Below are 18527 nucleotides of genomic sequence, written 5' to 3' on the forward strand. Positions count from 1 at the left end.
TGTCTTCAATATTGGTTTTCCTAATGAAATGAGTATTCGTAATCTGCAACTTTCAGCATATGCACAACTTTGCTTCAGTGAAAAATGTTCTTTAAAAGAATCGCTTATATTATGACGATATTTTATAAATTTTTAATAAAATAAACTTCCCTTCTTTCGTGTAAGATACTTGATATTTAATGGCAAACAAAACAGTGGTTCTATACGAGCTGAATTATCTTTTTTTTTTAGTTTTTTTATAACCTTTTGAGAGAAATGTGGAAATTTTAAACTGTTTTCAAGAATTACCGTCGCGGTTCTTTAAAAATTAGTTTCGTATACTTGCACGACTTTACATATTTTTGGTGGTAACAATAAACAGTGTTTATTCAGGATGACTGATCAACAATGGTGTTTATTCTGGATTACAACAGTTACGTCTGAGCTCAAATGTTCTTTTGGTATCGTTTATTACAATGTTGTATTCTTAAATTTTTTGAGTTGCATGTCTACATTTAAAGCGTTTTGTACTTTCGAACCTTTAAAGCACTCGTTTGCTATATTTATTGTGCTACTTTGCTGGTATCTGTAACATTCCTTGTAATTTGATTAATGCGTTTATTCTAATTCATTATTGGCATTTTCAAACGTGCGTATCCAAGCTTATTCAGTCTCCAATAGTGGTAGTAAGAACTCATTTACTGATAAACTTTGAAAGTAATCATAGTAACAATTAGTTTATCAAGGCCCGGCATGGCCAGGTGGGTTAAGGCAATCAACTCGTTATCCGAAGGTTGCGGGTTCGAATCCCCGTCGCACCAAACATGCTCGCCCTTTCAGCCGTGGGGGCGTTATTATGTCAATCCCACTATTCGTTGGTAAAAGAATAGCCTAGCCCAAGAGTTGGTGGTGGGTGGTGCCTTCCCTCTATTCTTACACTGCTAAATTAGGGACGGCTAGCACAGATAGCCCTCGTGTAGCTTTGCGTTAAATTAAAAAAACAAACAAAAACAATTAGTTTATCTTCGTTTGTTTTTTTTTTCATTATAGAAACTTAACATCTCACGGCCCCCTAGTGGCACAGTGGTACGTCTGCGGACTTACACACTGAAAACTGGGTTTCGATGCACGTGGTGGGTAGAGCACAGATAGCCCATTGTGTAGCTTTGTGCTTAATTCAAAACAAACAAACATCTCACGAACGTTTTCTGTAACAATCCATTTCTGTTACAGGCATTAATATTCTCCAATTACTAAATCGTCTGTATTATTCTAATGAGCGGTGTATGCACAAGTAATACCATATAATGTTTTTAACGTATTTGTGAACAAACCCAAGAGTGGATATTTTTTGTTCAGGGAATAAGGTGGAAGAAATTGTTTAGTAGACATCGACAAGTAAACTCGTCATGAGTAGTTTCCCTAAGTAAATCTCGTAAAAATTATTGTTAAATTTTCACTCCAGTCAAACGAATCAATTCTCTCTCTCCACAGGATTTAATGTCATCTATTGGTTGAAATATTTATTATTGCACTAGAATTCACTTCACTGTTGTTTTTGTTTTGTTTTGTAGCTCTGTAAGAATTATGTAAAAAGGTATCAACCCATTATTTGCAAAATGACGGTTTAATCTTAAAGGTAAAACTCAGGATTTACAAAGTAAAAAATATATAACTGTTTTTTAAATAAACACAAATTAATTCGAATAAATTTAACACTATTCAGTAAATTGTTTTGTATTGTTGACGTTGTTTTAATTTGTTTGTAAAAGTAGAACGTCAATACATCATCCAGCTTCTCATAAGAAAATTTATTTTAATATTTTACTGTAAATGTTCTAAAAAGAGTAGTTTAATTGGTCCATAGCTCTATGTTTTTTTATTAGTAAGGCCCAACATGGTTAAGTGGTTAAGGCACTCGATTGGTAATCCGAGGGTGGCGGATTCGTATCCCCGTTACACCAAACATGCTTGCCCTTCAGCTGTGGGAGCGTTATAATGTGACGGTTAATCCCATTATTCGTTGGTAAAAGAGTAGCCTGAGAGTCGACGGTGGGCGATAATGACTAGCTGCATTAACTTTAGTCTTGCACTGCTAAATTAGAGACGGCTAGCGCAGATAGCCCTCGCGTAACTTTGCGCGAAATTAAAAACAAACAAACAAACCTCTATGGGAAAGAACAATGTAATTAGTAATCTCGTTTGTAATAGAATAGTTTCTTGGCATCAGACAATAATTTAAAAAATTGTCTGCCAATGATAATAACACATACGTGTGTATAATACATGTCTAGTTTTACAGTTTGCAGTCAAAAACAAAACCAGAAAAATTAAATAATAATTTTCTGTTGTATTTGTTCTGTATATGTTTAGTACTGATAGTTTTAGTAGCGATTATACTTTTGTTGCAAAGTAGCAATATTTATACGCAGACGAAAATAAATATCGTTCAAGATATAAATGTAATAAGTTTATTGGAGCGGTTATGAAAACTTATCATTCTTCTGGCAAAAGTGCAAATAACTGGATACTTACGAGTTTATAATAATTGAATGGGCTGAACAGATGAAATAGAGAAAAATCACGAGAATAAAGTTTATAATATATATAAACCCCAACAGATGGCAGCAGCATGTATTTAATTACCAAAATATGAGTTTAAAATTCTGAGTGAACTGATTATTTTCTTTCAAATTCATAACATGGGTAAACAATTAAGTAGGAAAAAATAATATTGAGAGCTTTAAGTAGCGTACGTAATAAGAGAGGGGCATAATTTCTTGTTAGTAATTGTTAATGATTGAAGAATATATGTTTTAATTATTTTCAGGATGTAATTTAGTAGCGTAAAATCTCATTGTTTTTTAATGCTACCATTATTTAATCTATAGCTAATAGAGATATTTAACTAAGGCAACTGTTGTTCAAGTTATAGACTTTTTTCTGTTATGATTATTTATTTATGTTCAATGAATTTGGAAATACAAGTCTGTTGAATTCAGTATATTAAGTTTTTTACCTTTTACTTTGTGACTCAGAGATAACTCTGACAGTTCATATTGCTGAAATCCTGGGTAGGTGAATTAAAGGTAACTTGGTGTTTAGCTTTGTGTTTAATAGCAACCAAACCAATTATGTTGTTTTGTGTTTACTGAAGTGTAGTAAGCCGTATGTTGATTCCTATTGTTGATAAGTAATATATACATGTGCATTTAAGAATAATAAATAAACTTTGAAATTAATATTTAATGTCATTACGTAGAGGCGGGCTTGTCCTATGGGCTAGCTTGTTCGAACTAAAACTCCCGGATTCATATCTCCTTGCTGCGAAAACGCGTTCTGCACTTTGCTGCTATGGGTGCGCAATAAGTGTGCCAGTCAAGTCCCGCTATTCAGTTAGACTAGAGTAGCCAAAGAGTTAGTGGCGAGCTTTTTGGCCTGTAGTTGCATTTCTTTCAGTTTATCAGTTGGAAATAATTAGTAACGACTATGCGCAAATAGCCTTTATGTAGGCTTGAGCAAAAATTCTGAGACAAGCAAATATAAAGCATGGCCGGATTATTTTTATTAGGCACAGTGCCTAGGGGCTGCGAAAACTATGGTTCATGATGATTTTTGTTTAAAGTTGATCTTAGAGGGCCAAAAAATAATAAGCATAAGAACATGAAACACACATTTTACTGTGAAAACTTTATTACATCTTTAAGTTATACAATATGTTTGTATATACGCATTAATTAGTGCACTCGCATTCGCATAAATATATGGCCGATATTTAACTATAGTGTATTAACACACATAAATAGCAAGTGTACATTATACGCGTATGAATACTTAAATTTCACATCGAAATTTATAATATATATATATATATATTTATAATTTATCTAACTTTTGGCTTAACTTATACGGCTTGTAGGGTTTACGAACAGAAGGTGCCTAGACCCTATGATTGTCTTGATCTGACACTGACACAGGTTATATACTTTTTAATTTGCTGTGTAATTACTATATAACGGACGGTCATGTTTATTATGCTGTTCTTTTGCTGTGTAACAATACAATGTGCTGGTAGATGTTAATATATTTTGATTGTGAATGAGTGTACATTTAGCTATTATGGCACGATTAGGTTCAGAGAAGATTTATTAATCAACAAAAGAAAACCTTTATTATCACAAGACTAATTCACGTAGGAAAAATGTCGTGCCTATCTTTCTGTTCTCTCTATTATATATCACTTTAACAATAACTACGGGTCAGGCGTAGCCTGGTAGTTAGGGCGCTTGGCTCATAATCTGAGGATCGCGGGTTCGAATCCGCGTCATATCGAACATACTCGCTATTTCAGACGTGGGGACATTATGTGACGGTCTATTCCGCTATTTGTTGGTAAAAGGGTAGCCCAAGAGTGGGTGGTGAATAAATACCTTCCATCTAGCCTTACACTGTTAAATCATGGACAGTTAGCGCAGATAGCCATCCTGTACTTTTACGCGAAATTCAAACCAAACAACATTAAGAAAGGTAAAGACCACTGATAGATTCACTGAGAAAGTTGTATCTCCTGATTAGTTACTCATTTCTGAAAAATACATGAAGAGGAAGTCGTACGGACAGGAAAGTTGAAAGAGGGTCGATCAATATACATTTTTAACCCAGAAGAAAGAGTAAAACAGGAGAAATGTAAACAGTCCCAGGTATGCGACTAGCACTAAAGGAGATAACTAAAACTTTGGTGTTTCGATTGTTACTACAATACACAAGTTCATTTAGTGTATTAGCAACATGAACAGACTTCTCTGGTGGTAGATTCCGGTAAAATTCAACACTGTTTCAGCTCTTTTAAGAATAAGCGGAATTGTATGTTAATATTAGTAACAAGATACCCATAGAATGTTCATGTTATAATTTTGTAGTACTTCTCACGTGACATGAAAGCTTTTATGGTTGCACAACGATGACTAAACGTGATATCCTCAGTTTCATTGGTTGTGTTATGCGTATAAAAGTTTAATGTATCAGATCAAGGTCCGAAATCAACTAAATGGGAGGAACATAAATATTTTAAATAAAAATAGTCACATTGTAATGTGAATGTTTTAACATGGTAACATCGGTTATTATGTTTAAACTAATGCTTAATAAAACGAACTAGTGATGAATATGGTGAAATGTATTAAACAAAGAAGTTTCTTTCTCTTTTAAAGTGTAGTTTGTAGCGACGAGTCATGTTTTTTGTCACTTCAGTCAAGAATATTTCCATGTTGTAGAATATTTCCAGGTTGTAGCAACTTACACATAAAAAAACAAAAAAGAAACAAATCAAACATTATCATCAGTGAAAAACATGAGCTTAGAATATGACAAATAATTTTAAAAAATTCTTTATTAGAAATTGTCAGTGAAACAGGTATTAATGTTTAAGATGTATTATTTTATTGTCTTGGAAATTCTGATATCCGATTTCTTGAACCATCAAGGTTAATTGACTTTTTCATTAGTAATGTTTTACCGCTACCAAAGTATAGAATTATTACAATAACGCTTCTTTAACCTGCCAAGCATGTACTGTTTTTAGCATCAACTTTCAAAAGCACTGAAATAATCTTAATGACATAACAATGGTTCAACTATCAGAACACGTAAACATAAGTTATTTCTATGATTAATTATCATATTAATAGCCCTGCTTGCCATAGGCCTTTCCTAGATGTCCATATCCACTATAACCATGGTAGCCATATTTGTCATGTCCGTCGTAGCTGTTCTGTCCATGCTGTCCATAACCTCTACGGTTGTGATGACCGATGTAGTCATGCAGACCATGACTTTCATGACGACCTTGATGACCTCCATATCGGTTATGATGGCCTCCATGTTGGTCGTACGCATAAGCTTTCTCATAACCGTAACCCTTATTGCGGTAATAAGTCCCTTGATCCTCATGGTGACCACCATAGCCACCTTTTTCTCCATAAGCGTCTAAGTTTTTATGAGCTACATAGTCATGATGACCCTGATATCCATGTCTATTGAGACCATGATGACCATGGTCTCCATAACCACCGTAGTCACGATGCCCATATCCTTGATTATAATGTTTGTAACCATTGTCATATCCGTTGTGGCCATAGATGGGATAACCACCAGTTTCTGCTGTCTCTAAATCATTCCTATCTTCAGCCAATACCACCCCATCGATCAGAAAAAAGCCAAGTAATATCTGAAAAACAAACAGAAGTTGGAGCTTATTTTAATAAATACATGAATACAGATCGCTAAAGTTCGATCAGTATACATAAAATGATATCGTGATGTCATTCTAACCAACTAAATAGCTTGAACCGGAATTACAAAGTACAAGAATACGATTTACCCTGAATTCTTTTTACCGAGATTACGTAAACATGGTCAAATAAGAGGGTCTTATTCAAGCAATCTGCGAAGAAGTTTCAATAGTAACATTTCTCTACATATTACTGATAACAAATAATTGAGAAAAGCGAAATTCATTTTTTAAAATAATTAATAATACTAATAATATCCACCATTACACGAAATATCAGTAACACAGAAGATGACTTTGCAAACAGTTTGTTTACATATAAAACATGCAAACCACGATTTGTATGTTACGAGTTTGGCAGCACAGTAGCGACCTAGATGCTCGTAGCAACGAACGTTGCAACTACACAACATTTTCCAGGAGAATTATAGATTGATTTGTTATATTAAAGCAACTGGACAATGTATTAAATTTGGGTCATACTTACACAAATGCAATTCATTGTGGAGTAAATTCTATGTGTAAGACCTCAGCTTGATTGATATATTAAAGTAACTGGACAATGTATTAAATTTGGGTCATACTTACACAAATGCAATTCATTGTGGAGTAAATTCTATGTATAAGGCCTCAGCTTGATTGATATATTAAAGTAACTGGACAATGTATTAAATTTGGGTCATGCTTACACAAATGCAATTCATTGTGGAGTAAATTCTATGTGTAAGGCCTCAGCTTGATTGATATATTAAAGTAACTGGACAATGTATTAAATTTGGGTCATACTTACACAAATGCAATTCATTGTGGAGTAAATTCTATGTGTAAGGCCTCAGCTTGATTGATTTTACAAGTTTATCAAACGCCGTACAAAGAAACGAATACGACACCAGTTTTGAGGGAAATGACTGAATACGATTATTTAATTTTCTGTTTATATACTTGAAAAACATTATAAAAAAAACTTCTTAAGATGCCTGTTTTTCTTATCTCTAATTACAGTATACATAGTGGTACCTAATTGTTGCTCTTAAAAGGGCGTGAAATACTTTTTTTACAGATGGAAACAATTTCTTTAGTAATAGACACCGCATGACCTTTTTATCTCTTGGAGACGTTCGTACACACTTTTTTACTTAGAAACGTATTGCAGCTCAACGAATCGGAGCAGAGAGACTGGTGTATGACTGTTATCGTTAGAGAAAAATGATTTAAAGTAATTTACTCACTTTATCGAAATGTTTGTAACACAACTTCACCACACCCAGAAAAACCGGAAATCCAGTCATTTTGTTAAAACTGATTTGCAGGTCTTTTTTATGCAATAGTTTATTCCATTGTAGCCATGGTGACCATTAGGTTATCTAGAAATAAATGTCGTTTTTATTATGCGAAGTTTCGAAAAGTATAAACCAGTGTTGTAAAACATGCTGTAATCAAAGTAAGCATCATTTGCTTCAACAAACTTTTGCCAATGTATAACTCTGCTGTTTATACCCCTGCTGTAGAAATCAAAGTTTCTGTGGTCAATGAGCTCCCTGAAAGATTCTTCTGTGGCTGCATGGTTTTGAAAGTGTTTATTGTTCAAAAAGTTGTGAATGTGCTTTAATAAATGAAAATCTGTAGGGGAAAGGTGTGGGGAATAAGGTGGATGAGGCAGAATCTAGATTCCTAATTCGTTCAATTTTTGAAACGTCATCCTTGACAGATCTCATAAAGCCGATTTTTTTATCTTCAGTCAGCTCATGTGGAACCCACTTATTCAACTTTTTCGTCTTTTGCAATTGCACTCATGTGGTTAGCAATGCTTGATTTGCTTGTGCCTAACTTTTTTTCAAGCTCACATACTGTCTCAACTGCTTCCCTTGATGTGTTTTCATCTAAGGATGGCTTCCTTCCACGACCTTCATGGTCTTCAAGACTTTCATCTCCATGCTGAAAAACCAATGCTCAGCTGTACGTTCAGTGACAGATTTCGGCCAAATGCTTGGCTGATGTGGCTGATGTTCCATGTAGTTTCCATAGCTTTTCGTCCAAGTCCTAGAGGACCATTAGACGAAAGTCCTTCTTGTCCATGCTGTTTTGGAGGTTGCAAAACTTACTCTGAGTAGAGTTGAAACAGCAGACAATTAAGACACCTTGTAAGTGACAAACGTTAGATTAAAACAATCAACGATAAGTTACTCAATATTCAGCTTCTTAATGTCATTGTTAGAATTCCAACATTTATTGCTGGACAATCTAATATAACGTTAACATAATGCTAATAACTTAATGTTACCAAGTGTTTATGTTAAAAAGATCTGTGTGAAACATGGTTTGTTTGTAAGCAAACCATAACGTTGTGACAATACTGTCTCTGTAACGTAACCCTAAAACTTGTAAGTAAAAACTTCTTACGTATATTATTTTTATACAATAAATGCATATATTTAAAATCGGAGATTACCTAACATTCCTTATAGAATGATGTGCTATTCGTTCTTAATTTTTACAAAATACTTTCAAGTTTTGTAATTATTAGTCTAGTTTCACCTAGTTCTGAAAGGGATAAAAGTAAAAATTTATTTATAAACTTATATAGAATCCACATATTACACCGCTTTATTGAAAACACTTTTTGTATTAATGCATGCTATTTTGTGTTTTAAACAGTTCTTACAACGATAAAAACTGTTCTACATAAACTATTCATAAATATGTTTTCAGCTAATTTGCTGTTGAAAATAAAGCTGCTTAATGGACCATCTACTCTATGTTTATCGTAAGGATTTAACCTTAAATTTTGCTGTTACAACTGCTCAAACGTACCACTAAGCTACTTTGGAGTAGGGACCTTTTCACATGGTTTTATGGTTTGTTTATTTTAAGAATAAAAGTTCTGGCATAATAACGTAATCTCCTAGTTTTAAATTAATTTAAATTCCTAAGAACAGCATGATATGATTCGAGGAGCATTGCCTGTCTTGAGTTAGCACATGTATTGAATTCCGTATGTTTCCATTTATCACTTGGAATGTGTGATTTCAAGATGATGTTTTGTTTTCAGTGCTAGGACTCATCTATAATGGATGTGGTGAACCCAACATGTTTCAAGAACATTTTTTCTGTATATGTATAAACATTTTGAAACAATACGATTGGATGATACCGTTTCGAAATGTGCAAGCATGGTATTATTGGACTAGCCGGTTACAACAGGAAATAACTTCTCGTATTGTAGGAGAACAGGATTTTGTAATAGTTCTTATGCAAGTGTAACGTTATAGGTAATAGGCTTAGTGGCATTTGAAACATCAGCCTCCTGCATATGATAACAAAATAATTCATACTCATTCTGTTTTGTACAAGCCATTGTTATCTACAAATGTGTAAAGGTTGAATTTCAAAGTAGCTTTATGAGATATTCGAACAAACAAAACCATATCAAATTATGGTTATTAAACCATAATGAATTAGAATAAACCACGAAGCCTTACGAAAATCGTAACCAGACATCTTTAAAAGTTACAAAGAATTTCCAAGAAGTTGAAAAATTTAATGACAGAGTGTGTTTTTACTTTCAGCAAAGCCACAGCGGGGTATCTGCTGAGTCCACCGAAGAGAATCGAACTCGTGATTTTAGCGTTGTAAATCCGTGGACTTACCGTTATACCAGCGGGGGACTTAATAAAAGAAAGTACTACATTATTACTACATCATTAAATAACAGAACCAAATTTAAAATAAAATACAGGATAACTCTTTAAACCAGTAAAATTTATCAAAATGCAAGATAACTTTTAATGTAACAGAATAGAAAGTACCTTAAAGGAAAAGAAACGCTAAAAATAATAGCAAAAATAAACGCTAATAAGCTAATTCAAGTTAAAAAGTAATATTAATAATTAAGACAGAAAGAGGACTAGAATATTGTTTGTTTGTTTTGGAATTTCGCACAAAGCTACTCGAGGGCTATCTGTGCTAGCCGTCCCTAATTTAACAGTGTAAGACTAGAAGGAAGGCAGCTAGTCATCACCACCCACCACCAACTCTTGGGCTACTCTTTTACCAACGAAAAATGGGATTGACCGTCACATTATAACGCCTCCACGGCTGGAAGGGCGAGCATGTTTGGCGCGACGCGGGCGCGAACCCGCGAATTACGAGTCGCGCGCTTTACGCGCTTTGCCATGCCTGGCCGACTAGAATATTAAGATTTATGCAAGCAATGATAATGATAATTCAAATAAATAACATTTTTAAATTAATGTTTCTCAATTCTATAATGAGAGCAATTAAAAATGTAATAAGGGTCAGTAAATTACAATACAAAAAAAGTAAATTACAATAGAAAAAAGTAAATTACAATACAAAAAGTAAATTACAATACAAAAAGTAAATTACAATACTAGGTGTTACTAGTTGGTTTACAGTCATTTCTTATTTCGACAACTGGTTCTGGTCTCAAAGTTTCACATTTAATCATATATTAGAAGAGTTAAATCATATTGACCATTTTTGTTTGTTATAGGAAGTATAATGCTATTTCTATTGTACAATTACTCAACGCGAGTGTCTATTTATGTATATATTTTAAACTGAACTCCAGAGTGACTAAAATAAGCAGCTGACTTTATATGATTATGATTGACTGTGGACTTTGATGTACAGATATTTTTTTTGTTTATATTGTTGTTGCATTTAAACTTGATGTAGAAAATATAATCAGGAAACTTATACTACGTTACACAACAACTAATTTCACCGATGCAGTTTTCAGAAAAATAAAATGTATAAGGGATTTTTTGAGAACAGTTGATAAACTGATTTTACCACGTAAGATGAATGTGTTAAACTAAGCATTGTCCTACATAAGATGAATGTGTTGAATTCAACAGTATTCTATATGAGATGAATGTGTTGAATCCAACATTATCTTACATATAATAGATGTGTTGAACTCAACATTATCCTACATAAGATGGATGTGTTTCATTCGGATGTTCTGTTTGTCAATCTGTATTCTGAGCGTTGTAGTTTCTAAAAGAAAAAAGCCGAGAGTATGAACTTCTATTGTAAAAAATATTTGTAATAATATTTTTACAATATTATGTAAGTGTCAAATCATATGCTTTGTATCCTAAACTTCAGTAGAAAAATAATCAGTGAAAATATTAACATAATTGATCGATTTTATAACACAATATCATACTAATTAGGTACAATATCTCGTGTAATACTGCCATGCTATCGTCTGGTTTGTCAATGGTACTACCCTAGACGGCTTATTACACTAGTATTCGCTTCCGGTGGGCACAACACAAAGATACCTTGTTCAGCCGTGCGCTTAACAACAAACAAAGGTGCTAAATAACTCACTTAAGTTAGAAAATGAAATATTTATTTTCAGACTCTTGTGAACAATAAATAGTGATCCAAAACTTATGTAACTTTAAAAAGAAGATATAAACAATGTTTACATCAAGTACACATAAACATTATTAATCGCACAAATACGATACAATAGGAAACATCTGTAACATGATTTCAATAGCTTTAGACCAGCAAGACCAGGTGGTTAAGGCACTCGATTCGTAATCCGAGGGTCGCAGGTTCGAATCCCCGTCACATCAACATGCTCGCCCTTTCAGGCGTGTGGGCGTTATAAAATGTGGCGGTCAATCTCACTATTCATTAGTAAAAGAGTAGTCCAAGAGTTGGCGGTGAGTGGTGATGACTAGCTGTCTTGCCTTTAGTCTTACAGTGCTAAATCAGAGATGACTAATGCAGATAGTCCTCGTGTAGCTTTGCGCGAAATTCAAAACAAATCAGAACATTAAAAACTTTATTCCTTATTGAATTTCAACATTAATTCTATTACTCCACGAGAGTGAAGTAGATATATTTTAATTTCTTTTCCATGAGTTTATTACGCTAAAATCAGGGTTTCGATATCCACCGTAGCAAAGCACAGATGACTTAATCTGTATCTTTATGCTAAAGAATAAAAACAATACTGTGATTGAATAAGCTTTGGTGTATTAAAACAATAATAATATTAGATTAAGAGAGAACAAACCTTAAGATCATTTTGGTGCTTCATTCCCAAGCTATTAAACAAACAAGAAAGATGAAATCCGCTCACAGAGAAACCATAATAACATATTCAACTAACAAAGGTGTAAAATAAACTTAACAAAACTTAAAGCACTACTGTTTCAGACAGTTAAATTATTCGCACACAAATGAAAATCAAACAAAAAACATTATTAACACTAAATATAACATTTCAATTTGTGGCAAAAATATCATTGTTATATTAAACACATAAATGACAAATAATTGTAAGAAAAAAAATACAAAAAAATTAAACACTTTCTTATCTTCACTTAATCTAGAACTTGTTGTTATTTGTAATTAAGCACAAGGCTACACAATTGGCTATCTGTGCTCTGCCCGCCAAGGGTATCGAAATCCGGACTCTAGCGTTTTGAGTCCACAGACATGTCGCTGTGCCATCTGGGGCGTTAACTCAGGGATAGAACAAACAATTTTATCACCCATGGTGCACGGCTTTTGTTGCACTCTTGTCTTTTTTGATAATAATAATTAGGTTTCAAACATTCAGATTATAAGCATAGCTGTTGAAGCTACCAACATATTTTATGCAGTATTTACCCCTTCCCCCCAAACAAAAATACAGTAAACAAGATACGAGTTGTTTTATTTCACCTTGCTCACTGCTGGCAGATGGGATATCAGAGAATTGCTACACGTGTTGTAGAATGTCACTATCTAGCATCTTGCTGAACTACAAATATGAAACAGGATTGTCTGCGTATTTTTATGTTTCAGATAAACGTGACGACCACATAAATTAAAGATACATCCTGATACTAATGTCTCTCCTCTTCAGTGTATCATATATATATACACACTGATATATTCATGTGAAAGAGTGTGTGTGTGTGTGTGTGTGTGTGTACACTCATCATTAATCATCGTCTTTTAGACCTCAGTTGTTACCTCTGTCTGTTAACAGACAAGTAATACATTCAACAACTGACAATAATCTAAAAGTGTGTATGAATTTATCACTTGAAAAGCCAAATACAGAATATTATTTTATCATGTGAAGATACAAAAATAAACAGTCGAAGGAAGCTGTAGACAAACACAATATTCGATTGTAATTATAGGCATCATGTTAGTTTCCGTAACCATGGCTACCATGACATACTGATCATTGTTGCCATGTCCGTAGTGTTTACTGGCTCCTCTATTGTGGTGGCCATATTAGTTGTACAGTCCATAACGAGCGTGGTGACCACTGTGTCCTCCATGGTTGTCGTGTTAACCTCCATGGTCATCGTAATCAATTTTTTTTCTCATAAAGGTGGTCCTTATTTCAATGGCAGACATTATAATTTCCGTAATGACTACTGTAATCTCTGTAGCGTTTGTAACAGACGTGGATACCATGACTACCATTGTAATGGCAGTCGTGATCGCTGTATCCATGGTGTCCAGAAACCAGGATAACAAACACAAGGTTGTAAAGAATAAACAAAGACACTTTCTAATCTTGAAAAGTTTTTCACATTGACATTTAAATTTCAAACTTACTATACAAATTTTAGATATATACAAGTTTCAAACTTACTATACAAACTTTAGATATATACAAGTTTCAAACTTACTATACAAACTTTAGATATATACAAGTTTCAAACTTACTATACAAACTTTAGATATATAGTTTCAAACTTACTATAGATATATACAAGTTTCAAACGTACTATACAAACTTCAGATATATACAAGTTTCAAACTTACTATACAAACTTTAGATATATACAAGTTTCAAACTTACTATACAAACTTTAGATATATACAAGTTTCAAACTTACTATACAAACTTTAGATATATACAAGAATCGCCTAATTCGCAATAATAGTATACTGTTAATGAATTCTTGTTTGCTTTCACTTACAAACTTTTATTAATAAGATGTTGGCACTTAAGTTAATTTTAAAAGTATTTGAATATTGGGCGTGCAGATTACCTACAACAGAAAATCTTTATTATTATAGTTAGCTCTGTTCTTTGATAACCGGTTCGTAGTTTTTACCTACAACGAGCATGACAGTTGGATATTTTCTTCTTTATAAGGGACCAAAGCGTTTTCTACAAGAAACCTGCCGTTAATGTTACGAAGTTGAAATAAACCCAAAACTATATACATGAGTATCGACTGACGTGCACAGACAAAGGCTGTTCTTAAAGGTACTTTTTGTTTCGTATCTTTAATTAAAAATGCTGAAATGGTTTTCTCTCAGTACCAAAATGTTCGTTAATAAACATGTGCTTTTGAGGAACGATCGACCATGCATACATGCTTAAAGAATGTACCTTGTGGTACAAGATAGCTCTTTACATGTTACTTATTCTGTGCAGAATAATCGCAGAATAACTAAAGAAATAACGATAAATGTTTGTGCATTACTTCTATTCATTACTAGTCTCAGTGCTCCAAGGACTTGTTAAAACAGTTCTATGAGAAAGAGCTTGTCAAAGGTTATTCGAACGAGCACAATCTAGTTGATATTTCTTTCTAGAAGATTATAAAAATAAGTGTTAGAAACAGGATAAAGGAAGCAAAAATAATGACCAACAGTGATACCAGAAAAAAAAAAATTGTTATCTTTCTTTATCCAGCAGAAACTCTTTTTCATGCATATATAAAACGATTTTAGAGCTGTTATGTAATGTAGACTACTTTACTTATTTATTGGCTCATTAAAATCACTGAGGCGAATGAAAGATACTTCGTTTGTTACGTCAAGTATATCATTGTTCTCACTTTTTTTTTTATTTACTGTTGTGTTCATGTTCTTCAAAAATCATAAGGTTTTGCCAATGATGTGTGACGTCCTAGAATTCTGTACTTTATACTTGTATTAATTTTAGTATAGAAACATATTTTGATTGTTAGTTACAAAATATTTATTTATCTACGCTTTAAATTTTCTTGTTTGCTTTACTTTGGCGAATTTCGCCCACAATTACTCACGAGCTACCTGCGTCAGTTGTCCCTAATCTTGAAGTGGTTACTAGATGGAATTGGGTTAGTAGGTATTAAGAGTTGAGCGCCTTATTCACGATATCATGCTAGTTCACATAATATTTAAGAATTACAATACAATAAACAAAAGGAACAGTCCCCAGTGACAGAAAAGGTTTGCTTATTAAACATCTTTTAATATAACGTGCTCAATCATGAATAAATAATTTACTTTAGTCTACTGTTTATTGTTTCTTGTAAATGTAGTTTATAATACTCTTTAGTCTATTACTTATTGCCCCTTGTATAAATAGTTTATTATACTCTTTAGTCTGCTATTTATTGTCCGTTGTGTAAATAGCTTATTATACTCTTTAGTCTACTACTTATTGTCCTTTGCATAAGTAATTTATTATACTCGTTAGTTTGCTGTTTATTTTCTACTGCATAAGTAGTTTATACACTCTTTATTGTACTATTTATTGTTCTTTGTATAAGTAGTTTATTATACTCATTAGTTTTTTGTTTATAGTCACTTGCATAAGTAGCTTATACACTCTTTAGTTTATTGTCCCTTGTACAAGTAGTTTATTGTATTATTTAGTCTAATTTTCTAAGTTTCATTATAGAAAATGTATTTTTTATTATTTTTATGTCTACCAGTAGCTGTCTGGATGATTTTTTTATTTTTGTGTCTACAAGTAGCTGTCCTAAGTGGGTTTTTATTATTTTTGTGTCTATCAGTAGCTGCTCTTTGTGGATATTTGTATTATTTTTGTCTATCTGTAGCTGTCCTATGTAGATTTTTATTATTTTTGTGTCTATAAGTAGCTGTTCTTTGTGGATATTTGTATTATTTTTGTCTATCTGTAGCTGTCCTATGTAGATTTTTATTATATTTGTGTCTATCTGTAGCTGTCCTATGTAGATTTTTATTATTTTTGTGTCTATCAGTAGCTGTTCTTTGTGGATGATTTTTATTATTTTTGTGTCTATCAGTAGCTGTTCTTTGTGGATGATTTTTATTATTTTTGTCTATCTGTAGCTGTCCTATGTAGATTTTTATTATTTTTGTCTATCTGTAGCTGTCCTATGTAGATTTTTATTATTTTTGTGTCTATCAGTAGCTGTTCTTTGTGGATATTTGTATTATTTTTGTCTATCTGTAGCTGTCCTATGTAGATTTTTATTATTTTTGTGTCTATAAGTAGCTGTTCTTTGTGGATGATTTTTATTATTTTTGTGTCTATAAGTAGCTGTTCTTTGTGGATGATTTTTATTATTTTTGTCTATCTGTAGCTGTCCTATGTAGATTTTATTATTTTTGTGTCTATCAGTAGCTGTTCTTTGTGGATGATTTTTATTATTTTTGTCTATCTGTAGCTGTCCTATGTAGATTTTTATTATTTTTGTGTCTATCAGTAGCTGTTCTTTGTGGATGATTTTTATTATTTTTGTCTATCTGTAGCTGTCCTATGTAGATTTTTATTATTTTTGTGTCTATCAGTAGCTGTTCTTTGTGGATGATTTTTATTATTTTTGTCTATCTGTAGCTGTCCTATGTAGATTTTTATTATTTTTGTGTCTATCAGTAGCTGTTCTTTGTGGATGATTTTTATTATTTTTGTCTATCTGTAGCTGTCCTATGTAGATTTTTATTATTTTTGTGTCTATCAGTAGCTGTTCTTTGTGGATGATTTTTATTATTTTTGTCTATCTGTAGCTGTCCTATGTAGATTTTATTATTTTTGTGTCTATCAGTAGCTGTTCTTTGTGGATGATTTTTATTATTTTTGTCTATCTGTAGCTGTCCTATGTAGATTTTTATTATTTTTGTGTCTATAAGTAGCTGTTCTTTGTGGATGATTTTTATTATTTTTGTCTATCTGTAGCTGTCCTATGTAGATTTTATTATTTTTGTGTCTATCAGTAGCTGTTCTTTGTGGATGATTTTATTATTTTTGTCTATCTGTAGCTGTCCTATGTAGATTTTATTATTTTTGTGTCTATCAGTAGCTGTTCTTTGTGGATGATTTTTATTATTTTTGTCTATCTGTAGCTGTCCTATGTAGATTTTTATTATTTTTGTGTCTATCAGTAGCTGTTCTTTGTGGATGATTTTTATTATTTTTGTCTATCTGTAGCTGTCCTATGTAGATTTTTATTATTTTTGTGTCTATCAGTAGCTGTTCTTTGTGGATGATTTTTATTATTTTTGTCTATCTGTAGCTGTCCTATGTAGATTTTTATTATTTTTGTGTCTATCAGTAGCTGTTCTTTGTGGATGATTTTTATTATTTTTGTCTATCTGTAGCTGTCCTATGTAGATTTTATTATTTTTGTGTCTATCAGTAGCTGTTCTTTGTGGATGATTTTTATTATTTTTGTCTATCTGTAGCTGTCCTATGTAGATTTTATTATTTTTGTGTCTATCAGTAGCTGTTCTTTGTGGATGATTTTTATTATTTTTGTCTATCTGTAGCTGTCCTATGTAGATTTTTATTATTTTTGTGTCTATCAGTAGCTGTTCTTTGTGGATGATTTTTATTATTTTTGTCTATCTGTAGCTGTCCTATGTAGATTTTATTATTTTTGTGTCTATCAGTAGCTGTTCTTTGTGGATGATTTTTATTATTTTTGTCTATCTGTAGCTGTCCTATGTAGATTTTTATTATTTTTGTGTCTATCAGTAGCTGTTCTTTGTGGATGATTTTTATTATTTTTGTCTATCTGTAGCTGTCCTATGTAGATTTTATTATTTTTGTGTCTATCAGTAGCTGTTCTTTGTGGATGATTTTTATTATTTTTGTCTATCTGTAGCTGTCCTATGTAGATTTTTATTATTTTTGTGTCTATCAGTAGCTGTTCTTTGTGGATGATTTTTATTATTTTTGTCTATCTGTAGCTGTCCTATGTAGATTTTTATTATTTTTGTGTCTATCAGTAGCTGTTCTTTGTGGATGATTTTTATTAATTTTGTCTATCTGTAGCTGTCCTATGTAGATTTTTATTATTTTTGTGTCTATAAGTAGCTGTTCTTTGTGGATGATTTTTATTATTTTTGTCTATCTGTAGCTGTCCTATGTAGATTTTATTATTTTTGTGTCTATCAGTAGCTGTTCTTTGTGGATGATTTTTATTATTTTTGTCTATCTGTAGCTGTCCTATGTAGATTTTATTATTTTTGTGTCTATCAGTAGCTGTTCTTTGTG

General features: G+C 32.4%; 1 protein-coding gene and 1 long non-coding RNA gene across 2 annotated transcripts in view; one reads left to right on the top strand and one right to left on the bottom strand.

The window, feature by feature from the left end:
- LOC143236687 (uncharacterized) overlaps positions 1–18527 on the top strand; it is a 59872-nt gene that overhangs the window by 24916 nt on the left and 16429 nt on the right. Inside the window, exon 2 of the long non-coding RNA XR_013019656.1 lies at positions 14424–14537. This is a non-coding gene — a long non-coding RNA (uncharacterized LOC143236687). The remainder of the gene's footprint in view (positions 1–14423; positions 14538–18527) is intronic.
- Positions 5359–7179, bottom strand: LOC143239371 (uncharacterized). The gene is made up of 2 exons (XM_076480372.1): positions 7059–7179; positions 5359–6205 (listed from the first exon to the last, which is right to left on the bottom strand). Exons 1-2 carry the CDS (start codon positions 7071–7073, stop codon positions 5660–5662), a joined length of 561 nt encoding a protein of 186 aa, XP_076336487.1. The 5' UTR covers positions 7074–7179; the 3' UTR covers positions 5359–5659.

This window comes from Tachypleus tridentatus, chromosome 13, assembly GCF_004210375.1.
Source record: "Tachypleus tridentatus isolate NWPU-2018 chromosome 13, ASM421037v1, whole genome shotgun sequence".
Taxonomy (NCBI): domain Eukaryota; kingdom Metazoa; phylum Arthropoda; class Merostomata; order Xiphosura; family Limulidae; genus Tachypleus; species Tachypleus tridentatus.